At 42.9% G+C, this 26,639-nt stretch overlaps 1 protein-coding gene across 1 annotated transcript in view; it reads right to left on the bottom strand.

The window, feature by feature from the left end:
• The window catches only part of LPP (LIM domain containing preferred translocation partner in lipoma), a 313,431-nt gene that overhangs the window by 130,264 nt on the left and 156,528 nt on the right, over positions 1–26,639 (bottom strand). The window contains exon 7 of the mRNA XM_017726845.1: positions 5–97. Within this exon, the coding sequence (XP_017582334.1) occupies positions 5–97 (93 nt within the window). The remainder of the gene's footprint in view (positions 1–4; positions 98–26,639) is intronic.

Genomic DNA, 26,639 nt, shown 5'->3' with positions numbered 1-26,639 from the left:
GGGGAGGCTGGTTGGGGATGATCTTCCGCTTGTGGCCAGTGACAGGGGTGGACACGGATGGGGTGGTGGCGGCGGAGCTGCTCGAGGTCCCGGAGCCCTAGGGAGCAAGGAGAGAGATAAAGGATCAGCAGGACTGGTCACTCAGGCACTGGGTCGAGCAACGAGGGTGGAAATGGGGGTTTAGAGTAACATTTGTGCAGCAACTCAAACTGCTTAGGAAAGCAAGAATAACCTAAGGCCATACGTTATAAAATGGTAATAGCAACCTTCCCCTGCTCTGACAGAACAGGGACGGCATCGCAGCAGCCAAGCAGAACTGCCATGCATGGCATTTCATCTCTCCTTGGAGGCTTCTCCTCCGCCTCCAAACAAACAAACAAATTAAAAAATGATACATGCAAAAAAAATGGAGACTCACTAGAGGATAATTAGGGGAAACCCCATGCATTCCTGTGAAAATGAGAGTGTTTTGAAAAGGAGAGAAAATGAGATTATAGTCTCTGTGGAGATATGAAATTCCTTGGGTCCCTAGAGCACTTGTAGGGTTCTGCCCCAATACAGGAGCTCCTTTGTGCAGGAGGCAGCAGATTGGGATGGCCTACGAGCAGGTCCCAAGCTGTAAGAACAAACTCAGATCAAAGCAAGATACTGAGGAGTCCCTACCCTGGCTCTGCTGCTTGAAAGCCTGGACTGACCCCAGAAAAGTTAAATGCTACACATGCTTCATTAAAGGGCAGAAAGCAGGTCAGGATTTCCAAGAGCTTCAGAAGTCAGCTCCTACCATGGCAGCCATGTAACCCTGCACCAGTGCCCCCGGCACAGCAATGCTGGGGCAGCCAGGGAAGAGGATCACAGCAAGTGCTGCTGCTTCCTTCAATTTGGCCATGGAAGGAAGCTTTGGTGCAGTGACGCTGTCTAATAGGCATATTACATCCTTCAGTCTAATGTACTTGTTTGTCTGGCTCACCTCGCATTCAAATGTTCAAAAACACCAGTGTGAAAAGACATCTTTGTTAAAGAGGTAACAATGTGAAATAGTTTCTGAACAACAGTGATAAACACTCTTCATGTCTTTTCACTAAATCAAAGAAGAGCAAACTTAAATTTCTAGACTTTAGGATTAGGTAAAATTTCTTGCTTCTCTGTTTTCCTTTATTCTAAAAGAGAATACTGGACTTTTATGCCTTCCATAGAGAGATACATTAAAGCGAAGACATGCAGTTTGATTGCACCTAACATCATAGTTATACAAGGTTATATCTCATTCAAACTTCCTGTACCAGGCTTGATCTCATCCATGATCTGCTCGATAGCCTACAAGTTCACAGCAGCCCAAAGCCAGGCCAGCTCAGTCTTCACCCATGGTTATGTTCACTCTAAGGCATGTGCCACCTTTAAATGACCAGTCTTGTATTTGTCCCCAGGTATTCCTGCTTTATGCAGGCACCCTGACCTCCACCTACTGCCCCATCACCCTCTTGCTCGGGAGGGCATGGTGGGGACTCCTCAGGACACGCACAAGCTGTACCCGGGCCAGAGAAATCCTGTGCCTGGTCAGCAGGTGGCGGCAATTAATTGCTGCCAAACCACCCAGAGGGGGCTGGGGGAACTTCAGACACCCTGAGCCTCTGAGGGTTCTAAACTCATCCTCTGTACGGAGTGGGAGAAACTCAACATCTGTACTGGGTGGTTGTGCCCCCCAACATTTGGTAACCACCTCATACAAAGAAAAAGAAAATAAGCACAAGCCACTCAGCCTCTAGTGCATAGCCTACAAGCAAGTCTACGTGAGGGATAAGAAAGCTCTACCACCCAACTGGTAGCTCTTCCCTGGTGATGTGCAAATACTTTTTTGCTGATGCACCGGTAAAGACCTTACTCCTGCAATCACGCCTTCAGGGCAAACCTCCCACAAGGAAACACTATAAATCAGCAAAAAACGCCAGGCAGATAAGAGCATCAATCTGTGCTGAGGAGTGTAAAAGGTGTGTATTCAAAGGTGGGGAACAATAATAATTCCTGATGGAGGAAAAAAATCTCAATGTATTCACATGCTGACCTTGCTAACAGATCCATGACAAGGCAGCACATAGACAGACTGAAGACATTTTGAAACTGAGAGCAAGGAAGAGCTGAAGCATGTCTCAGCTGAACTGCGAGGGCAGAGACAGGTTAAGGGTCTGCAGCCCTCCACTAATAATCCCTGATTCTTCTACTTCTGAAACACCTCAAGAGAAGCAGGTACTCCTCCATCTCCATCAGAACACAACTGCCCCAGCACTCATTGCTAGCAAGAAAACTTGTTTTCTGTCAGAATTGTTCTCCCATGCCAGGTTAGCATTTATGCCTGGGAGTGCCAGAAACTTTCCCATTTCCTCACCTATTTCATTCTTGTAAATTACAGTAGTTTGTCCACTTACTGTAATGGGATGAAAGGTCCACAATGCGGCACTGTGTAATTACAAGCAGAAAAGCATTTTTCTTTTCCATGTGAAGAGGTAGAAGGTAGATAATGTTATAAAGAAAATGGCCTGTCTGGGTGGGGGGGGAAGAGTAAACCAAAACAACATAAATGAGCCCTGTTAGTCTCATTCTGTATTTCTGAACGCAGACTCTGGAAGCAGGTCATGATGGATGCTACTAAAGCTCTTCTGATTCTGTCTCAAGAACTGGGGGACTTTAATCTAACATATAAACATCCAAATAACACTTCACTTAATGTGCTGATGCCAGTCTCCTGCCTGGACTGGAATACACCTTAAGAATGAATGATAACCCCTTCTTCCAAAAAAAACACAAACCCTCATGGCCTGTGGACTGACACTCAGCAGCTCCTGTGTTTGACACTACAAAGAGGATGAGCTGGGAGTGTCTCCTTCTGCACCAGAATCCAGCGAAGAAAGGAGGCAATTTGGGGGAGCAGAGCCCAAGCTTTGCTGTCAACTCCACAGCGAAGGCCTGAGCTAACAAGTACCGGCTGCATTGTGGCATCAAACCACAGGCTGCCTTGAGGAGGAGGAAGTTTGCATCAGTAGGAGTCCCCAGAGGCACCCTGCGTGACTCATTCTGAATTCCTCTGAGGGCACTGGGCAAGTGTGTGATGAAAGCTGGGGTTTAGGGGGGGAGGTGTAAGGCTAGCTGATGTGGTGTAGTAGAGAAATGGGACAGGCGACAGGGAATCTAACACTACTGGAGCATTGATGATTTATGGGGACACAAATTGGTTGTAGCTCTTGAGCAAGGGCACAGGTGAGGTATCACCATAAATCCTCTGCCCTTTTGCCTGCGAGAGAGAAGGGTGGCCACAGTCCAGCCATGCACTCAAATATCACCCCAGACTTAAACCTTAAGATTACTAATGGATTAAGAAAAAACTTTATAAATGAACAGTAACTACGGACAAGATTCCTGCTCTGAGGACAGGAATGTGCAGAAGGATGAGAAAAGGGTACTCAGATACCACTAGAAGAGAGATTTCAACAGCTGTCTGGAAGGTACTAGGAGGATAGGAGGGATGGATGAGGCTATAAAGATGCCAGGTAGATGGAGTAAGGAACAGAAGGCTGGAAAGGGCTATCTATATCACTGGGTACAGTCTAGCAAAACAGATGACTGCCACAAATGTTTCATCCAAGTGAATCCATAGAACTTCTACCAACATGAGGTAGACTCATCCAAAAGCACATCAAAGTGACAGCCCAGAAACATGACAACAAGTAGAAACAGGAGAAAGAAAAAGGAGAAAGACAAAGAGTGAATTCATAGGAGTACAGGCATCCCTTTCTCCAGCAGCTCCTGGACAGCTCATTTCAAAACCATACTGCATTTGCAAGTGATTATCAAAGCCAAACACAGTCTCTGACATCCTCTGAGGGCTGTTTTCAGAGGAAGACAGGCTTTCCTCTGCTCGCCATGCCCTGATGAAACTGTCTGACACACTTCGCAAGTGCAAATTAGAGCCACGCTACTTACCATCAACCCCTTCTTGCAAATTCATATTTGCAAAGAGAGTAAACTAGAAACCCCAGGTGTTGATAACACAGAGTTGTTAAGAGAAACTAGAATAGGAAGGAGTTAAATTCAGAACCTCATCTACCACAAGCATTATAATACAAAATCTTTTTTTTTTTAATGGGAAAGCACAAGAGCCTTGTTTAAACACAGATGGAAGTACCTAAATGTACTGCCTCTTCTACAAATGAATTATCCAGCAGTTCAAATAGAGGTGAACTAATACTGGCAAAATCAAGTAAAACTCAATCAATGTGGGAGGAAAAAAACCCCAAAACACTTCTCCTAAAAAAATTTACCATGTATAACCATGAGGGGAATCATTTGGCTTGGCAAATCCTGCCCTGTCTTCTTAAATGCAGGGAAAGTTTATAAACATTTGCAGGAGTTTCTTGTACCAACTGTCATCAGACAAGTCTATGGCATTGTGATAAAGCCACACTGTCCAAGGGATCTGACTGTCAGAGCTGGGTATCTGGATTCAAAGCTACCCTGGTGGGGAAACCCAAAATCCTGAGTATCATTGATTCTTCATCCTGTAGAAATTATTTACATAGATCTTAAATTAAATTCAATGTACATCAACAACTAAAAAGTCATTGCATAGGTACTAGGGATGAAACCTGTTGTTCTACAGAAATTAACCTATAATTATTTACCATTTTCAGGGTTAAATCTTAAAAAGAGTACAGAATAATCACAGTCTACAGCATGAGCATGACTCTATAGGATCAGCTGGAATCCATATGAAAAGGACTTCATTCTTTTACTTTGCACATTTGTAGAATTATTTTTATAGAATCCCTTCAGTTACTCAAATTTCAGAGACTGAATCAAAAATGCCAATACAAAGTTTATCACATTCTATTCAATTCTCCAGGCATTTTTTCATAAAGGTACAGTTGAATAGCTTTAGCCCTTTAGCTGTCAAATTATCACATATAAAGATACATTACTCCAGCTCAGTGGTTTTCAACCTTTATGCTCGGCAGCCCCCAAATGTTTTTCAGAAGAGACAAGCTCCTTTATGGAGAAAGTTAATCTATTGACATAAACGCGGGTTTTTCAGTTACCTTTCATTGAATTCTTCTTAGTTACCTTAGGAGTGATCCATGGACCCCCAGGGTTTGCAGAGCAGAGGTTGAGAACCACGGCTCTAGCTGGGGCTGCCTTTTTTGGGTATTTCAGTCACTAATTACTCCAGGATAGGAATGAAACAACTCTTCTTCCTCGAAAGGCAGATACCTGGCAACTACCGGTGGGCTGAACCCAGGATGCGGCGTTCTCAGGGGGCTGCCAGTTCAACGGGCCAGTGCAGCACCTCTCCTCCTAACTCAGCCCCTCTCCTGCATGGTCCACTGACACAAGCTGGGCTGAAACACAGGGCCAGCTCAGGCCACCTGAAATCCTTGAAGTAGCACTCAGTGGTGGTGGAAGTTGGGGGCCTGGGTGGGAAGGGCAGCAAACGGTGGAAAATTAACTTGGTTTTCCCTAACACCAATTGGCATTCACCTTGGCTAGCTGAAGGTGCTTAAAGTTCTCTTTCTGAAATGTATCTCCCCAGGGTCATTTATCCCATTCTAATACTGAAGCCTAAAACAGGGGAGATGAATCATCCACTGGGGGAATCTACTTCACTGACTGTAAAAGAAGCATAAAAACAGGCAAGACAAGTCACTGAATATTTAGACAGCACAAGTTAGTGGAGACAAATTCCACAATAAGCAGGTAATTTTGATGTGACTGTAAGAAGCACAGATCCCTTTTCCCTGCATTAAGTGCCCTGCCACTCAAGCTCAGCTACGGCAGCACACCAAAGGGATTTCTGAGTGCCAGCAGCTCAGACAATCTGCCAGGATCCTGCTGCACCCTGTAGCCAAGGCAAGACCAAGAGGTTGTGTCACAAGTTTATTTCTAGTGTATGAAGGGGGCTGACACGAATGGGACACTCTTCCCCACTTCCTTTTCCACCTCTGTGCTGAACAGTGGCTCCCGCTGGAACTGGAGCTGCTGCTTTTCCAGGAGCAGCATCTGGGCTGAGCCTCCCTTTGGCCTGAGGTAGCAAATCTCAGCTCCCCCTCAGTATGGGAAGGATAACCACAGAGAAAAATGAAATGTTCTGCTTTGAAACCTGGGCCTTTAGGTACCTGAAAATGTGAGCAGGCATTTTAGGGGGTTTCCTGATGTGCAGACACCTCTACCTCCTGCTGACTTCAAATTCTGTATTTGAACAAGCTGCCTTGCCAGTGATAATGTATGGCCAGGTTCCCCTGAACCTGTCTGAACCTTTTTCTGTCTGAAATAACATCTGGGTGAAAATGAGAAATCTGGCCTCTCATTTGGGACTTGCAGATGCCTGGAGTCCTGGTAGAGCTCCAGGTGGGCTGCTTCATGTCCAGAGATCTTGAGTGGATGGACTGCTCCCATTTAGCATACCTGATGCATTTTCAATATACAGCATTCCCTTGCCTTCTTTATAAGGTCCACACAGCCCAAGCACACTGAGGACACATCTTTACAACTCTGCACTGCTGCTATGCCGTGCACATAGCTCAGTTGCTAACACAGATTTCTTTTTAAGTGTCAAAATGTCCTTAGAATCCAATCCAAAGTTTTGAAGTCTGGTCCAAACCTTAAACCCCTCAGCCAAAACATGTTTATAATCAGATGAAGTTTTTCTTTACACTTTCATCATTCTCTCATTTCTAGTTTACAGCTGACAAGCAAGTGTCACGGATGTATGGGCTGTGCATGGATCAGCAGCCACACTCAGACTTCGCAGATGTGGGATTCAATTTGCTGGCTTGATCACCAGAAGCTATCAAGGTACTCAAACAGATTGCTCCTAGGCATTATACCAAAAGAAGAAGAGGAGAAATCTAATAAAGTGTTCATCTCTGGTTCTCAGATGAAGAGAATACCTTGCAAATGCCATAAAGTGTTACAAGAACACAACTGCTTCTGAGCTTTGATCTGTTTTTCAGCTGCTACCACTGGTGGAAAAGGAGTCAACATAGCTGTTAAAGTTTCTGTCCATAACCTCTTGTACTCCTTGTGATGGCCCAGCTTGAAACCACAGAAGATGGTGCACAGAAGAAAAGGTGCTAAGAGCTGACCTCCAATATTTTATCGTGGAAAACAGCCTTCCACAACTGACGCGTGCAGTTATAGACACACACCTTGGTTCAGCTTCCAGCGTGGGTGTCAAGTGTTTTAGGCAATCTGGGTTTCCACTTTGCAACACTCCATTAATTCCAGAGTCTGAACACATCTGAAAAATCTGGTCTCCAAAACACAACAGTGTTATGCCAGGGAAGAATTTCCTTCTCAGTTTCATATTTACTTTTTTATTTACTTAATACTATCGCTACAATGACTACTCTGAGATTTTTTATTTGCTTTTCCTTTTCTGATGACTGATCATCTGGTATTTATGAGAAGGACTTTGTGAAAGTCCAGTTTTAAAAGATGTGCAAACAATTGACCTAAATACTTTTAATGCTGGTGGACAGTCAAGGTCCATAATTTTACCTTAATTCATTCAAAGGGTTAGTTATGATTTAAACTCTTCTATTTAAGAAATTCCACTTGAACCACTTCAAATGCAGTAGCAACTTTACCTACAAGAATATCAGATATCAGCATGAGACATAACTGTCAAAAAGTTACAGAAGATGCCAGTCAAGAGAAGTTAAACCTTTTCTGATTTCATCTTGGGATACTTCTGTAATTTCCCAGTGTCATTACTAAAATGACATTATTTGCACCCATCTGGACCTGAGGACCATGCAGTGGCCGGCCCCTGCACAGGCTTACTCAGTAGCACATGGACTCAACAGTAAGTTACGTAAAAAGCTGTGCACCACAGTCCTTTGGCCACACCGAAAGGCAGAACTACCAAGGACAATCCCAGAAGCAAAGACCACAAAAAGAACAGCACAGCACCATGTGAAGACAAGTCACCACGTGCATGGAACATTGAAACAGAGCTCCTTAAGGAACACCTCCTCTAAGGCTCAGCAATGCAGGAATGTCCAAAGCATTTCCATTCACCAAACTGGGCCCTTCTAACGGGCTGAACAAATTCCCTTGCTTAATTTAGGCAAATATTGCTGAGCCTGACAATGGGGAAGCCCCCACCCCCCTATAAATAAGAACTTTGGGTAGGCTAAGTATTTTTATGACTTTTGCTATTACTAAGCTAGTGAAACTTAAAGTATCATAATTACAGCATCCACAGACTTTAAAACGTTTTTTTCCTTCCTTTTATAACTTGCTATTTGTAATGGAAAAGAAGTTCCTGTGCATGACAAATATGGGCAGATTTGAGGGTTATACAGGTTATGCTGCTATCCATGGATGTGCATCATGATTACAAAAAATGGACTAAGAAGGTATAATGGCAGATGCACGAGTGAGGGAAGAGGTCTGCACCTCTGAGCGACAGGACAAAATTACACACACTGAAGTCTTCTGGAGAAGTCTTCTACAATTTATATGGAAAACTTAACATTTTCTATTGTCTGTTGAACAACAGATATAAAGAACAGTCCAAAACCTCTATAAAAACTTCTCATTTCCTACTAAATTGCAAAGGAGTTTAGAGTGTTTATTGAGTATACAAGCTTTCTTCCTTTATTAATTCTAGAGAACACTAAAAAAGTGTGCATATGCACACATAAAATAATAGGAAATACATATGCACCCAGACACTACTTGGTTTACTTTGTGTTACTTCTTATTTGTTTATGATTCCATTTATTTGCTGCATTGCATTTATAACCTATTTATCTTTTTGAATTCCAAAACTCTATTAAACCAGATTTAAAACATTATCCTACCAGAGGGCATAAACATTTTTGAATGTTAGTAATGCCTCTATTTCCTGTGAAAACCATGTGTTTTTATTCTTCTTTTCCCCCCATTTTAAAGCCTGTGCAAATAGCAGTACAGAAGAGCAGAGGCATCAGTGAACAATTCTGTGTTCATGCAACATCTGCTTTCTTATGGTTCACTTGAGGTCCAGAACCCACTGTCATCTGCCAGTATTTTTAGTGGGCTACAAAATGGTTCAAGTTAATAAGTTGAGTGGTTAGCAGCAGAATAAACTATACAGCCACACCAAAAAAATAAGAGTCTAACAAAAAACCCCAAAAAAACGTAAAAGACAGGCAGATGTGACAGAGAGTTTATTTTCCTATTAGGTTCAGTGTACACCTTTCCAAAAGGCTGATGAGCTCCAACAGCAGGTCAAATTTAACAGTTTTCCCAGATGGCTCCTTCTGGGAAGTGGAGTGGAACGTTCCCTCATTTATCCGTCTGCCTGGGTTATCACCACTGCCTGAAATACCTTAATCTTTCCACAGTATCACAGACTCCAAGCACGATGTTGAGAAATCTGATTGGAAAGGTTTTCTTTCACCTGCTGTAGCTTTTAAAATTAGTCTCCAGGTATATAAATATATACACCAAGATACACAGAAACCCTCTGCAGCACACTTCTAGTCAAAACACCAGGGCAGTACTATAACCAGTCAAAAAACGTGAAAGAGAGAGCATTAATTCATAGCACAAGCAAAAAAGCCAATCTGTACTATAGAAATACTTGGGTATGAAACAATACGGAAAGTTAAGATTATTTTTAAATTCAAGTATTAACTCAGAATAATCACTGTTTCTGCACTATTTTCCTCTTTTCATAGAGAACATATAATTACATTAAATGTATGGTAAATAAAGTGTTTACTAAAATAACACACTGATAAAAATTTAGAATCATAAGAGTATCACTGTAAAAAGCCTGTGCAAAGGAATGTCAAATCCATTGCCTCACCAGGCTTCGTTCCATTGTAAATGGCATTATAAATTAATCCAGTTTTCCTAAATATGCCTTGAGGAAACAAGACCACAAATAGCCATTGTAAGTTTTAATATAAAAAACCCACCAAAAAAAAACCAAACAAAGAACAAACAAAACCCTCCTCTTCATTCTTAACTGGAATGCAAGAGCTATGTTTTCAATGACTGATACTGCTGACTAGGTCATATACTTTGTCCAAAAATGTCAACCTTTTATGATACAGCTAAGTCCTACATCCTAGTTTAATACCAGGCTTTCTCCTTTGCCACACTTCTTACAGCCCAGTGAGTTTTAGGAAGGAAAAAAAAAGTTCCTAAACTTCATCACTAATGACCTAATGAGTCCAATAAAGTTATGATTTGTAATTTTTCCTACTTACACCGCTCTTGGACCAAAATAACAGCCCAAAACATTTGCTCCATGGCTTGCTGACTGGGTTATCACAGTCACAGCTTAGAACTAAAATACTCTTCCATACCCTCAGTGCGTGAATTACATTTTTTAAAAGTGCTGTATATCAAGTGATTCTGATCTCAGTGACAGTGGTGCCAGCTCAAGCAAGTCTATTGACTGCAGCAGATTTACTCCAAACATGCTGGCTGCTGCAGATCTGGATTTGGCCTTCTACTGCCTCTGAATTCACAAGGTTGGTCTCCCCACTGGGAACACAGCGGAGGTTTCTATGCAAACAGTAATGCATCCCATCAACCTGACCTCCTCCAGTACAAATCATCCAGCTTTGCTCAAAATTCAACATGCTGGAGATCTTGGCAATTCATCCTGCTGCAGCCTGAATGAAAGCAAATGCAAATTCTAATTGAGGTTAAATACAGCCTGCACTGGACTAAACATCAGCACCTCCAAGGACTCAGCTCAGCCTGTCCCAGTAGCAGCACTTCCAGCTGGGCACCCTGACCTGTGCACCCAGCCACAAACCCTTCTGCATTAGGAATTGAACCCAAGCATGCTAATTCAAAACAAACAGATGTATCCTCCCTCTCTCCTCACTTCTTTCCTTGCGGCGGATGTATAAACGCATACTGATGGCTACTGTGACTTGTAGTCTAACTGATTTTGACATTTTTAACTCCAGAATTTGAAACAGTAACTTTCTAGCCCTGGGGCAGGAGTACTAAATGCTAAAAAACTTTGGGACTGGGAAGTATTAATTTTAAATCTGAGAGCTTGGCTTCAACAATGTTTCTAACAAGGGTTCAATGCTCTCCAGAACTCAGCAGTGGATGCCCAAAAACTGCAAGGAATTTTGGATCCAAAATAGAGTTTTGTGGCTTTAATTCTTGTTTTTGACAGGTCAAATTACGCTCCAGACCTGAACTTGAAGGGAATGGGGAGAATTCAGGTCTAGGTCTGAATTTACCATGGGATTAAATCATATTTAATTTCTAGTTTGTAATGCATCCTTTTTTTTTTTCTTTTCTGGTTTATGATGCATTTGTATTCTAAGAGAAAAAAATTATGCACAGAGGAAACATCCTGGCATCACAAGTCATCAATAAATCTTTTTTCCATAACAACCCACAAAAATTCACTGCAGGACCCAATTGTTGAAACACAAAGCAATGACATTCTATAAGCTTTCAGAAGTATCATTCTAACCCTTGTGGACTCGATGAATTCTCTAAATGAGTCACTGGCCTCTCAATGGAATTGTCAAAACTTAGGTTAAGCCAGGTTAATTCCCTTCCCCCTTTAATTTAGAAGTCCAGCTGCAGCGCGTGGCTTTCCAGTGAAAAGATCTAAATGCTGAACCCATTCACCCTGAACAGGAAATCTCACAGGGCCCAAAGCTAATTTTTTTTCTAAAAGCTAGAGATAAGCCACACTTACGGGAAAAAATGTGATTTCTGATGCCTCATGGGCCATGTGATGTAAAAATCAATATTCCTCTTACATGGCACAAATAATTTTCTGCTGAAGGTTAAAGGATCATGGTTGAAGCTACTATGGTTGGGGAGGGAGAAAGGGCAGCTGTGAGAAATGGGGAATGACGAGAGCAGAGACTTTAACCAGAGCAGGGATAAAGGAGATGCTAAAAACAACACTTCTAAACAAAGCAAGTGAGCAGATGTGGCATTGATCATATGGTCATAGAAGGGTTTGGGTTGGACAGGACCTTAACATCCATCCAGTTCCAAACCCCTGCCATGGGCACTACACCAGGTTGCTCAAAGCCCCATTCAGCCTGGGCTTGAACACTTCAGGGATGAGACAGCCACAGCTTCTCTGGGTAACCTGTGCCAGTGCCTCACCACACCCAGGGAAGAATTTCTTCCATTATATTTAATCTAAACCTGCCCTCTTTCAGTTTAAAGCCATTCCCCCTTGTCCTGTCCCTGCATGCCCTTGTCAGAAGTCCCTTTGGGGTTGGGCTGAGAGTTTCAGCTAGGTGGGACATGGAGGGACATCCTTCTGCCCCACAGGCTGTCCTAGAGCACAATGATGAGTGCTCCTCCTCTCTGTCTGAGGGTACCTGTGACAGCTACAGCTTCCAGCACAGCACCCTGTTTTACTGCCCTGCCTCCACCACACAGTGTCAGCTCCACTGGAATCCCCAAAAGAGTTTTTGCTGGGCATATCATACTCTTCCCTAATGGGGTAAACTACGCTGAAAGTAGAGCAAGTTTTTATACTCCCACCCCTACTCTGCCAAAAGATCCCTTGAAAACATCACTGCCTACTTTGCTAGGGACAAAACCACTCAGCTTCCAGGCTAAATAGTTCATGTGCAGTTTGTGCTCAGGAATGGGTACAACAAACAAGAACCACAGCTAATCATGCTATTGGTGTCAATGGTCTATACAAATTTGGTTGAAACTGGTAAACTCTGTTTAGCCTTCCAATGGCACTACAGCTCTTACCACTGACAACACATCCTAGGGAGGAAAGGATTTGTCTCAGCTGTAATTAATTCCTTTTTTTTAATAATAAAAGAAAAACCTAATTGTCATTTAAAAAAAATTATTCAAAAGGAAAAAACTAGAAAAAGGGATGGAGAAAAAGAAAAATAGTCTATCCTACTACTACTAGTGCAGAGAAATATTTAATTGAGGGCTCTGGACTTCCTTTTAAAAAATGCAGTTTTCAAGAGTGAAGAAAAAGCTTAAAACATAAAAGCTAAAGAGCCTGATAGAAAACTAAAAAGAAACTGAAATAATTTTTCTAAAGAGGAAACAAAAATGATTTTAAACTGATCCCATGATATTTTTAACAGCTGGAGTTGATAATACTGAACTTGGCCATAATTGTCCTATATTTAGCTTTGTATCCAAGTCCACACGACTTTTCCATGAGACAGAAAAACACATATACAGGCTGATAGATGGATAGATACATCAAAAGAAAAGGGAAAAATATAGTTAGGAAAGGGAACATTTTCTTGTCTGTTCTTTCAGTATGCTTGTTTTTTCATTTCAATTTCTCCCTTATTATTTCCTATAAGTAGAAACAGATCTTTCTCTCTTTCAAAAATTCTTAAACAGAAAACCTCCTTTGACAGCTTCAACAGCAGATTAATCACTTTTGTAACCCATGAAAAAAAAGTTTTCTGGAAAGCATAACTGTCTGTAAATGTAAATGACAGAATTACTCTCTCTCTTATGCTAAGACGCCTACACATTCTCTCACTTCCATGACTCAGCACCAGATAAAAGCTTGTGAGATAATAAGCAGAAAACCTTCCTTTGGAAGAATAAAAATAGTTAATAAAAACCAATTCTTGCTACCCCCCTACAAAAAAAAAAAAAAAATCCTTATAGTGTTAAAGCAAATTCTGCCAACAGATTCCTCTCCCACTGCAGTGAGATACAAATATCCCACAGACTTTAGAAAAGAGAGGGACCAGGCTCAAGCAACATCAAAATCCAAATGCGTGCAAACACGAGAGGCTTTTCTTTTTCTCCAAATGAGCAAGAACGGGTCTGTTTCAAGAAACAGGAATTTTATTACTGTTCATCTCCTGCCTTGCTCTAATTTGGTAGACAAATGAGTTGAAATTTTGCTCACCTTTAATGAAAATTTCCAGGCACTCTTAAGGCAATGCACTCATGCCAAAAATCACAGAAACCCGTGGGGAAGGGAGGGGAATTTCAGTGGGACTTCCCCTCCTGCCCTGCGGTCCTTGTCTGACTTGAGCTTGTTAGAGCCAAAGTAACTTCTCATTCAGCAAACCAAATCAGGGGCAGACCCTTCAGGCCAAAATACTCTTATTTTGGAGAAATCTTTGGGAAAAGAAAAAGCTGAAAAAGAGGGGCTCAGACCTCAGTGAGGCTTTTGTGATGTTCCTGAAATGAACAGGAATGGTTTTGATGCCAAAGTATTGCCAGTCAGCTTGTGAATGCAGCTGGAATAGAGACAGCCATCTCCTCTCCATGCACTCTTGTCAGCCCCAGCACACAGGTTAACTAACCAAAGGGTAGTAATTTAAAAAGGGCTGTTTATTTACTTATTGAGCAGAGATGCTGTGGACCTCAGGAGGAAAGGGATGACTTCCCAAGCCTCAGTACATTCTGGAGTCCCTCTTGCTGAGGGCTGGACATTTCCTCTGAGAGCTTCCACCACCTCATGTGCTGGGTAGGGGCCCATGTGTCTGTGCTCTTGGGGCAGCTCATCCTACCTAGCCCCCCACCAGAAGGTGGAGGTTATCCAGGAAATAAATCAGGAAAATTCTGCTCATGACTGTCACTTCTGGAGGAAGCAGAGTCCAGCTAAGGAGTACCCACAGCCCCTCCTGAAAATGCTGCTGCTGCTGACTTTTACATTTTTTACACTGAAAATAGTAAATTAATGGAATTAGCCACAGAAGTTTAAATTTAAAGGAAAGCCCCAGGGTAAGGCATCCCAGGCCATGGATGCATGGATCCTTCTTGACAGCAGAATGCTTTGAACTGAGGCAGAAGTAGGACCAAACCCTTCGAAATACCTTCATTAATAGAGAGCGCACCTGCTCTAGCAGGAGGCTGGGGAGCAAAGCTGACCTCTCAGCATGGTGCTGGCGGGGCTGTGGCTGCAGCACACGTGTCCTAGACAGCCCAAGGAATGAGCAGGAACATCCCAGCTCAGCTGCTCCCTATCACTGCACAAGGAGCACACAGAAAAGGGAGCAGCATCAGGATGCTCCAGCTCAGCTGGCTGCCAGGCGGGTAAAGCACTGCCACTGACAAATTCGGTGCCCCTCATCTTTGTAGAGCTTCAGATTCTGGGCAGGGTTCCTCAAGCACTGGATACTTCTCAAAGAGAATAACCAGAACTGGGAAAGGCATAGGCAGAGGGCTCCCATGTACCCAAAGACCTTCATCACAGTGTTCCCAGGTGAGCTCTAGGTAAGAATTTGCAGGCCCAGAAAATGACAGTACTGACATATTCGTGTTTGTGTCTCAAAAGCATGCTCGTTATTTCACAAATAACAGATTTCCATGTCCAAATCCGACTGAAAGCAGGTGCAGTCCAGTGCTTTCTGTGCAACTACATCTGCTCATACTCCAGGGCAAATGCCAAACTATTTATTGCTGCTTAAAATTTATTGCATTTTTAGTCCTCCATCCCAAAACTGCTTTTGTTCAAAAATTCCTTTTAAATCCTTCTATGCCGACTGGATAAATCAAATCTGACAATTTAAAGTGGCGAATTGTTCAGAACCTCAGAGTTTCCACCTGAGGATCTCCAAATACTTTTGGAACTTAAATACACTTAATCACTGCCATGCTTCTTGCAAAAAGGAAAAAAAAGTAAAAGCATCCTTTTAAATTCTCTTTTTTACAGATGAAAAACTGAAGTCCTGGGAGCCCCAAACAGCCCGCTAGGAAGCTGCTTGCCCCAAAGACTCCTTATCCCGTAAATCAGAGGCACGGCTGGGAAGGGAAACCAGGAGTTTCAGCAACTCTCAGTCCTCTTGTTCTCGCCACTTCATCAAAAAACAGGCACAGCAATGTGATCATGCAGTTGTCAGTGTTTTCCCTCAAGGGGCTGGACAGAAGATGCTGAAAGCATTTGATCCACATGTGAGCACTGAACAGTATTGTTCGACACTGAAAATTCAGACATAAATAACTGGCTTGTTTGGAGTGAGTAAAAGGATGCCTGTGTTTGCAGGAATCTCACAAGAGGGAGTAAAGAACCAGGGTATTCCTTTTCTTTTATTATTACCTTTTTTATTTCTTTTGTAGCAGTGTCTGGAAATAACCCATCAGCCAGAGGAGCTGCTCCCACTGCTGCTGTGGCAGATGGCAAGCAGGGCTCGAGAGCAGGGCTCTGCCTCGGCAGGGCTGTGTGGGGAATTTTGCAGCGGGAAGAAACAAGGCAAAATGTGCAGGCTGCCGTCTGCATTCAGATCAAGAGCTGTCTGTTGCTAGCAGCACAAGTTGTTCTGAAAACAAGAGTCAATCATCTGTAGCCTTATTTCTGTACATTTCCTGCAGGGGTCTCATGAAATAAATGAGAATAAATGTAAGGGCGAGAGTTCCTATTAGGAGAAGCCTCATCAGCATCACCCAGCCAAGCATTTACGTCATCAGCATGCTAATTTAATCAGACCTGAGCAGTGATGCTATAAATGGATTACCATCCCAGCTAGTGTGGTTACCGAGGTAACTCAGCCCTTTGTGCCACAGACACAATCGGCTTAATGATAATAAAAACCTCAGCACAAATGAAACAGAAGGAAAAGCCTAACAGGGCTGACGCATACACGACCCTTTCTCTCCTCTCACCCCTCCCCTTCCCCAACCTCAGCCGCTCACTGCAATAAAATTAAGTGCTGCTGTGATCTGTATGCACAACATTCCCATAGGGAACACGCAAGTAAATAGAACCCGCGGAAATAATTAATACGGGCCAACAACTGATGTCGTCAGCACTACTTAATCATTCCTCCAACCCTGAATGGCAGAGGGACATGCAGACAGAAACACCGCACTGGCAGATTCCAAAGATCCTGCAAAGGCCTTCAGAAAAGTGGCTGCTCCCTGCTATGCAGCATTAATTACATCAGTGGAGTGCTTGGCCCCAGAGCTGACTGCAATGGTGAATCCAGTCACTGCCTATCCCTGCCAGGGGGGAGCATTTCCACTCTGCCAAAACTGGAGGTGACCTGAGACTGGGCATTCCAAAGGCCAGGGAGAAATTCAACTGCAATGTCACCAGCCCAGAAGCAGAGGCGACCCAGTCCTTTGCAGAAAGGTTGAAATGGGACTCTGGGGTTTCCTGCATTCACCCAGCTCTGCAAAACCGGCAGCCTACTCACCTCCCAGCTTAGCCTGGGAAAGAACATTCCTTGGAAAATGCTAGCCTCAATGGGCTAAAAGGCAGTGACCATGCCTTAAAATGGACAGAAGGTCATACTCTTCAGCTCCTCTAGCTCTTTGCCTGATTGAGCACCAAGTTCCCCACGGATGCTGAATGCCACACATTTTCCTACTCAGATGCCAAAGACCAAATTTCCCATAGCATCCAAGATTTGATTTTCTTTTCCTCCTACCCAAAATCTCAGCAACTATGAGCAAAATCACCAGCATCTAAGTGCTCAGGAGCTACAGCAGCTCAGGCATTTCACCTGCCCTCACTGCAAGCCACCATCTCCTCACCTACCAATGCTTCACCTGAAAGCACTGAATTCTACAACCAGAGCAGGAGTGCACCACCATAACCTCAGGTCCATCAGGCTCCTGGTGGGTATTGCTCCAGTCCAGGCAGCATCTTAAGGGATTAGCACGAGACCAGCAACTTTTGATGGATCACCAGAAGTGCAATGAATTCTCCACTGCCAGTCACGCGAACACATGCATCAGACTTGGTGGCTTTGCAAATGCCAAAACACAGCTCACACAGTCTTTGGAAAAAATCCAGAGATTTCCCAACATATACAACTGGACATGTACAGAAACAGCTGTGCTCTTGCCTTCACTTCACAGATTAAAAGATTCTGTGTGTGCTCATTCCTGAGGGCAGTTCATTTCACCTATGTGAGACCATCTCAGCAGCCCAACCCAGCACTTCTTCACTGAGTGTTGGGACTGAAGCATTAGTGAGATCAGCTCTTCAGAAGAGAAAGCCCTTTCTGAAGTGGCAGAACCCCAGCAAAGCCAAAGCTCCTTCTGTAAACTGCAGCAAGTCCCTGCAATAAGCAATAATAGCAGATATGTCTAGAGAAAAGACACATTCAGGCTCATCTCTTGGGAAATCTCACTAAATACTTTCTCACTCCTCTACCACACAGAAGAGCACCAGTCCTCCCGGGAAATTTATTACATACTTCTAGAGAAATAGCTAAATATTCCTTTAGGAGCCCTTTTAGATCAGATTACAGGAGTATACTTTTCCCTGGAAGGGAGAGAATCCTATGCAAATAACACCAAATTACTACGGAAAGTTACGTTCTTGGCTGGAAACACCTGGCTTACTGAAAGCATGGAGCTGTGTGTCCTGATCTAACTGTGCCCTCATGGCAGCCAGGCAGGTGAGATACAAATAACCCCAGAAAAGAGGCTGGGGGGATAAAAACCCTCAAAGCAGAAGGCAGGCGGCAGAGCGCCAGAACGCACAGCTCTGGAAATGGCGTGCCTGCTAATGTGAGAAGGAAGCCATCACCTTTGCTTCAATTTAAAAGTCATCATGACAGCTTGAGAGATTGTAACATTTAAGTGACACAGTGACAGCTTGATCCAGTCAACAATCGCAATTCACAGACATGCTCCAAACACAAACCCTGCTTCCCCGGGTGCAAAGCCGCCGCTCAGTTGGGAAAGGCATGTATCCAAAGGGAGATGTAACATTAAAAATGTTCCTCCAGGATCCTCACTTGGCTGGTTATTCTGCATATACTGTGCTGGTGAGACTAGGGCTCTCTTCACCCCGGTGGCACAGAAAGGATATGAGCAGAATGGTGGATGGAAAGAAAAGGAGAAGAATTGGCATCAATGTCAAAAGTTCCATTAATTTCAGTGGCAGCTACAGGTGTGCAGAACTTCAGAGAAAGTCTTTCTTTAATAGCCTTTCTGCCACAATCAAGTGAAAACTGAACCATGCAATCTCCCTTTACCCCTGCTCCTCCTGACAGCCAGGTGGGCCCTGAGGTGGTTGCAGCGATGCAGGGCAATGCAGAACTAGCCCCAGCTCACTGTAGGTGTCCTAGCCACATTAAAAAGAGAATTAGGTGCTCACTAAAATTTACAATACACTTCTAACCTCTTTATAGTTAGATGCTTGTTCTCTTGGCCAGGGAGGTGCAACTAATGGTATTTGGGGCCCGATAATGGCACGCTTTTTTTTTTATTTGGCCCGCCCAATGTCCTGCTTATACAATTTAGTGCTGTGGAACAATGCCAGAGTAACAATCCCCAGGCACCAACATCTTTCTTGGCAGATGCAGAACAGCCAGTGCTGGCATTTCTTTCCCTGAGGTGTGGCCTTTTAGGTCCCCACAGCACATCTGGGAGGGATTGCTCTGAGCCTCTCTGGACATGAGTTCTCAACACAGCAGGATTTCTGGGCATTTGCAAGTGGGTTCTAACCCATGGACCAGTTCAATCAATTACGAAAAAGGAAATATTGGAGAATATGTCCACAGAAAAAATGAGTCACTAGGCCAAATACTTATTTCATCCCTTACAATGAATGCAGTGGTAATGGTAAAGCTCTACTGTGCCCCTTCCTGCTGCCCAAAGGTCTTGTCATCCACAGGCAACACCAAAAAAAAGATTTTGTTATTGTCATTAAGAACGTGACTTTTCAGTGACCCACAGAAGTACAACACATGCTTACCAATGGTCAGCCCTCCACATAGTCTAATGCATTTTACAAACAAGTCTACTCTCTGTAACCAAGCTTATTTAACTGTTTCAGGTTGTCCTAAAACCAAATTAAATAAATAAAAAGCTGAAATACTTTTACAGCTTTTGATTTCCTAAAGGCATATTTTATACATAGGAAATATTAAGACAGTGACCATCCTGAACAGAGAAACCAGTGGCTACAGAGCTCACTACCTTTGAAACATCTGCTCTGATTTGCAAGTTCCTCAGATAACAAAGGAAGCCAGAAAATGAAACCTTCAGTAATCACTCCCTTCCAACCCTTTCTGGACAGTGGCTGGGCACTGAGTTTTCTTAGAGAGAAAGCAGGGCATCCCTGGCTGTGGCTGTGCACAAAGGCAGGCAGTGCCTGCAAGGCAGCTCAGAACCTGCTGCTCTCAGACGTCTGGGGGGGGGCCATGCACAGCCCCTGCCTGAGCACGCCCAGACTCCAGCTCCCTTGGGAATGGGACCTGCTCAAGGCAACCCCTGAGGATGCACTCTCTCTTGAGTGCCTCACCTCTCTTGAGTAAATCTTACAGGTTGAAAGGGACTTTAGGAGACTGTTCGGTCCAGTCCTCTCCCTAAAGGCAGGACTGACCCTGTGCTCCTGAAAGACCTTTGCACAACCTGACCTAAAGTCCCTCCAGTAATCAATGACCTTCTGCTTTTCCACGCCATCTTTTTCTGGGGTTACCTATCCCTTCTATAGCAGTTTTACTCTAATGGCTAATCTAAATTTCTGGCTGGATTTTAAGTTCCAAACATTGTGCTTTCCAGTGTAGATCTGCCATTCCCTTTTTCTTTGCAGCTGGAAGCAGACAGACCCTGAACAATTAGGAGGCAAGAACACCCACAGGGAAGAGGTTATTTACATAAACAGGATCACAATGTGTGTGTGTTTATATATTTATTACTTATAAAAAAATACTGCAATCTCTTTTCTTTTCTAATTAAAAGACCCAGTTTGCCCTGCTGCACAATTGCTAAGCAGATTTAAAATGGGGACTTCAGTAGCTATTTTATGGCTAATCAAATGAGTAAATATAATGATCTGCTCCAATTCCCATTCTGATTACACAGTGTAGCTATTTCATTCCCTCAATAAGCTCCTTGCACCCAAAAAGAATAGTTTAACAAGCTTCAGAGCAGAATGTTAGGCTCAATTTCTCTAAAGGGTAATAGAGTGGGAGTGTCTGTATAATTAGCTTTGTTGGGCTCCCTCCCTCACTGTACAATACATTCTATACAGAGCTTTCACTGTCTCTCCAGGTCTTCATGCTAAAGCAGAAAAATAATGCAGAGCACATTAGAATCATACTGGTTGCACAGAGGAGTTTTGAAAGACAGAAAAAGAGCTGGAGAAGTGCTGGCTAATTCAGCCCAAAAGGCCTCAAGTTTTAATTTAGCTTTAGCAATAAAAGCACACATGTTCATGTACATAGCTTATTCATCTCTAATGTATTGAACTCTTAGATGTTTCTGGAAGTAAAGATCTGCCAGACTACTAACACACTGATCAAATCATAGTATAAATCACTAAAGTACACTCAACAATTTCTTCTCTGCATAGAACTTGAAATTAAATTAACAGCACACAATCTATAATGCAAAACATTACCTAACACATTTGGAAGAGTCTGATGCTGAATTCCCTTACAGAAAATAAAAGTGTTTGATATACCGATTTTTCACTGCAAGAAACCATTTTTTGCATAAGCTGGCAAAACTGTAATATTTTTGTGCTTGCAGAAGAATTTTCAGCTAGAGATTTGAAAATCCTTTCTGAAGTCAGATAGCCAGGTGGGATATGTTGTTATTACCACCTCTGTTTTACAGGAGGAAAACTTAATGCTAGAAAAATTAAAAATCTTACTGAAAATAAAGAGACATGTCAGAGATCTGTGAAGAAAGGGAGAACAGCAGATCCTATCTTGTTCCAAAATGCTGTGGCTGCATCAGACCTCTCCCAAATCAGCCATCCTGCATCTCTCCTATCACATTGTATTTGCAAGCATCAAAGTGCCCATGGATACTGCCTTTGGAAACTATCACACAAAAAGTATGGCAAAGAGGTCAAAACCTAGTCAAATTGTTTAATCCTGCAATGATTGGGAAAAAAAACCCCAAACAAATAAAACCACCAAAACAAACCAGAAAAAAACAGGGCATTATGGAAGTTACTCTGAAAGTCTCACAGCCAAATCACAGACTTCACCTCTAATAAGGAAAATCCACGGTTAAGCCATTGCTTCAGAGTAAGTCAATAGCAAATAAAAAATAAAATAACACAGGTGCAATAGTCACTTCCACTTTTCTGGCATATAAGCTTACCAGTTTGCAGCTAGACAGCAATACCCAATCAGAAACAAATGGCTACTGCACCTAAAATTTTCAAGTTCCTCTGAAATAACCAAGTATCCCAGGAGCCTTGAGCCTTGAAAAGAGACAGCTAAGTCTCCAACTGGTACAAACAGGAGGAATGATTGTTCTGTCACTTCCAGCACTAGAAAGAAGCAACAGGAAACCACCTTTGAGGGAGGCAAAGGGAAAACATCAAGAATAAGGTGGGTCTGCCCCACCTCCACTGAACTTCTTTGTCATGGGATGTTTTAAATTCCAGAGATTTACATGCTCATAAAGCAATTGGATGATCTGATGCAGGAAAAATCCCTGACTGAATATTAAGACATAATTTTAATCAAGTCAGTTCTCTGTGAACAGCACATTCTTAGATAAAGGGAAATATTCTGGGGCAATGTAGGCATGAATTTGCACCACTCCTGTCTTCTTTCTTTGGTATTTATGGGGAAGAACACTGAGCTGGAGTGACCACTCATCTGACACAGGGCAGGCAGGGTCAGGTTCTTAATTTCAGGCATATACCCCCTGACATGAGAGAAAGACACTGAAAAGCAAAGGTTCAAATTCTAATTTCTCATGCAGGCAGGTTCTTTTTCTAAAAACCAGACTTGTGCTACTTCTGTCTGTAAAAAAGCACCAGCAGCTGACCAACACTATAATGATATGAGTCGGGACCAAATGTATTTGAGCAAATACACTCCAGATTCAACTCCCCTCCAAGCTCAGTTGCAGACAACAAATTCCACAACAAGAGCATTTATCTGAGTCCAGGATACCAAAATGCTTTCATCAAATGAGCCAAGCCAGAGATGAAGCTGAGTCTTCACAAGAGCCAGCATTTGAGACACTCAAGAAAACCTGACAAGTAAATAAGATGCTAAAACTTCCCCAGAGGACAGTCTTCGAACAGTGGAATTGCAGTGTCTTCTGCATGCAAGTCCAACTAATGGAGGCAAAAGCATGTGATGGAGCCCGTGCTGGATGCACTGGTATATCCTCACACAATGCATCTCCAAAGGAGGTGGCAGTTCTGAGCACTAATCTTTACTGTCTCCCTTTTACCATTCTTCACTCGTGTGCAGGAAAAATTCCCAGCTGTTGGGCACAACATTCCACTTGTAAAGCCAGTTCAACCATCTTTGCAGAACAAGAGGATCACCTTCATGTTTCCTTGGGTCATTGGCTTACAGCTCCTCAGAGGTGTACGAGCAGATTGAGGGACCCGGTTTGGATGCACAGGGAGTTCGTAAGCTGTTCAGACAGAGAACAGCTTAAAAATGGAGAACAGCACCTCAGTGCTGTCAACAGGCCACACAGAAAGGTGAAACAGCTGCACAAACTTGCGAAGCTGTGCTCAACATAAAACTTGGAGAGAGACACTTTATCCCAATCCACCCATGCTGCTGTCATGGAAGAGCAGAGAGAATAAAACCCCAGTGGCCCACATGTAAGCACTGAAGGTCACAAATAGCACATCACCTCTGCATCCTCACTGCACCAGGTCCTGGACATTCGCCCAAACACCGCACACTGAGCAGGTGGGCAAAGAAATGGGGGTTTTCTCTATTTAACAGAAGAGCAGCCCAGAGGCAGAAGATGGCTCAGCCAAGGTTACACAACAGCAGGTATTGGTTTGGCAGTCTCAGGGACACGTCTACAACAAAGGACTGAGAACAATTTACTTCCTTCTCAGGTTCAGGGTGGGACTTGGTTAAAAGCAAGTCCAGGTTAGTGATAGATGCTTCAGACTGAGCACTGCTTTCCTCCCCACTCTTTTGGTGTAGCCTTACTACCTTTAATAAGCTAAGAGTAAACAATTATAAAACTGATGCAAATCAGTCCAACCTGACTTTTCTCATAGTCAAAGCCCCAAATACCTACCCGGCAAAGCTCTGACAAATGTATCTGAGAACCCTGCAGGGTGCAGCAAGGAAAGCCCCTCCAGGACTCAAGCTGCTATTTTACATCAAGAGACATTTTTAGCCTGTAATTTTATCTCTTCCATCTCTCCCCATTTCTTGAAATTAAAATAAACATGGACCAGGGCCTAGGATTTTATTTTATCTGTCACATATTGCTATCATTAAACACACTCAAAACGAGTGGGTTTAGTTCAAATAAAACTGTCTCTTCCCTCTCCCTTTCTCAGCTCAACAAACATAAAATAGGAAACTGCACTCCCAATACATTCAAGAAGCAACACACGTTACATCATGAGTAGATGATCCATCTGGCAGGCTGACATGGTAATAAGTTTGCTTAATTGTCAGGTCAGGCATATTACAGACCCAGTCTGTCAGTCCTTTTATTACAGCTCTGTCTGTGCTGGGGAATTTCAACCTCCTCGCACTTCGTATGTGTAGACGTGGAATGCATCCATATGGTACGAGGACATATGCATGGACACATATATGAAGTGTCACTCAGAACAAAGAGATTAAATTAAGAAAGGAAATGCTGAAGTCAAATAGCTCTTAGCAGCTGTATACATTTCTGTCTGGAATAATCACCCAAAGAAAGCAATGAGATATTTACATTTAATTTATTTGAAACTGGGCTGGCGAAAGCACTGATTATAGGGGATAATCCAGCACTGCCTCATAAGGAAAACAGCCAGAGATCCTCAGATGTTCCCTCCATTTATACTTTTTAAGCGATCAGCCCATCATTTTGTTTTTGGCTCCATGCAGCTCCGATCATGCAGACAGTCTCCTGAGATTGTCCATATGTCCTCCTGAGAAATCACTGAGTACATTCAGCAAATGATTGAATTCATCAAATGGATGCTTTGACTTTAAAAAGCCTGCTAAACAAAACAAAAGCCACCTTTTTCCTCCTTTGTCTTTGTGCCTTACCTCATCTCCTTCTCTCCATTAATGAGCTCAATTCTGAAACAATTTTATTTACAGGAAGACTTTAAGGTGTTCTGAAATACAATTTGTAGGAAAGAGGCCAAATATAAATTGTATTTTCTAGACCTGCCTGCATTTGTGATTTTACATGAGCACGCACACATATGTTCAATATCCAAACAGCAGGTGTTCCCTAAAGTTTTATTGCCATTAGTTAGAAATGACCACATTACTCAACAATGTCAAAGCCAAGTCTTGTCAAAGGCAAGTCTTGCCAGAAAGTCTGATGATTTCCAGTATTAAACAGTCCTGCTTTGAGGTGCTGGCTCTGGCTCTTCCAAATACCTCCAATACCTAACAGTGATCTACATTTACCCAAAAGAGCCACTTAAAAATTCATCCTCTGTGTGGTATCTCCACAGCTTTTCTCAGGAAGCAGAGAGTGCTGTCTCAAGCACAGTAGCACCTCTCTGTCACCAGGGCCTCATAAAACACCGTGATCTTTGTGGTAACCCTTTTCCACAGCCAGATCCCTTGTCTTGCACTTTGGACATGCGCTGCTGATGCAGATTCTAGTCAAAATCTTTCCAGAAAAAGATTAAATATAATTCAAAACAATATCTGTACTATCTCCCCACTGAACGACACAGTGCTCAAAAAAGTCCAGCTGAACAACTGTTTTTCTACCACTTTTTAGGACTGTAAAAGGGTCTTAACTGCACAGATATTCCATGTAATGCACAGTTGATCTTTCTGCAAACCAGCACAGTAATCAACCCCAGCATCTTCTCTTCCCCTCTTGATAATCACAGCTTGAAGCTGTGCGTGCATCCTGGCTTTCTGCTGGATTGATACAGAACTGTGCCTCCCCATCTTTCTTGAATTCTCCTTGGATCACAAGTTAATGGTTTTGGAAGAAGACATCAGAATTGCCTGAGACCTCAGGACGACTGGAGTGATTGCTGGTACACAAGATGACAATTTTTCATGGTTCTGAGCTGCCTGGGACAGGAATGGGTTCTCATCGACATCTTACAAATCACTCCAGAGGGGGTAACATACTTAGCCTCTTGTCAACCCAAAGAGTAACAACAGTGCTACTTATGGCAAGATAGCAAAGTCTCTGACCTGGCTTGTGCTGGCAATCAGGTGAGATGATTGCAACAATCCTACCTGTCTTTACACATAACGCCATGCAAACTGCACAGCCTGCCCTTGCTCTTACTGTACTTATGCACACAAAACTACTTCCTTCCAAGTGAAGAACTCATCGTAAGACACCAAATACTTTGTTTGGGCAGCGAGGAATCAGTACCAGACTGCAAACGTTGGCAGAAGTATTTATAACTGCTTCAAAATCTCATTCTTCTGGCCAGGTCATTTTTCTGTTTAGTTTTTGTTTTTAAATCTATGGGGGAAGACAGTAATACCCATTGGACCAACACATTATTGATTTCCCATAGAAACAGCAGTTAGTTAGAGTGCTAACTTTCAGCAGTGAAGCAGCATGTTAGTTTTATCTTACTGTAATTTTTTTTTTTTTCATTTCATCCTCTTTTACATACTCATAGAAGTTTCCTATTCACTACTGAAACACCATATGGTGATAATATATGCTAACACAGGCACAGTGACACAGTCCACAAGCCTGCTATTGAGCAAAAGTTGACAACATAAGGCTGAGAGAATTGTAATCGCTTCCAAGCCACAATAAGTACGTCACCTAATTGCATTTTACTGTGATGCAAA

Source organism: Corvus brachyrhynchos, unplaced genomic scaffold (assembly GCF_000691975.1).
Source record: "Corvus brachyrhynchos isolate BGI_N302 unplaced genomic scaffold, ASM69197v1 scaffold162, whole genome shotgun sequence".
Taxonomy (NCBI): domain Eukaryota; kingdom Metazoa; phylum Chordata; class Aves; order Passeriformes; family Corvidae; genus Corvus; species Corvus brachyrhynchos.
The sequence above is the reverse complement of the archived record's forward strand: the minus strand, read 5'-3'. Positions and strand labels throughout refer to the sequence as shown.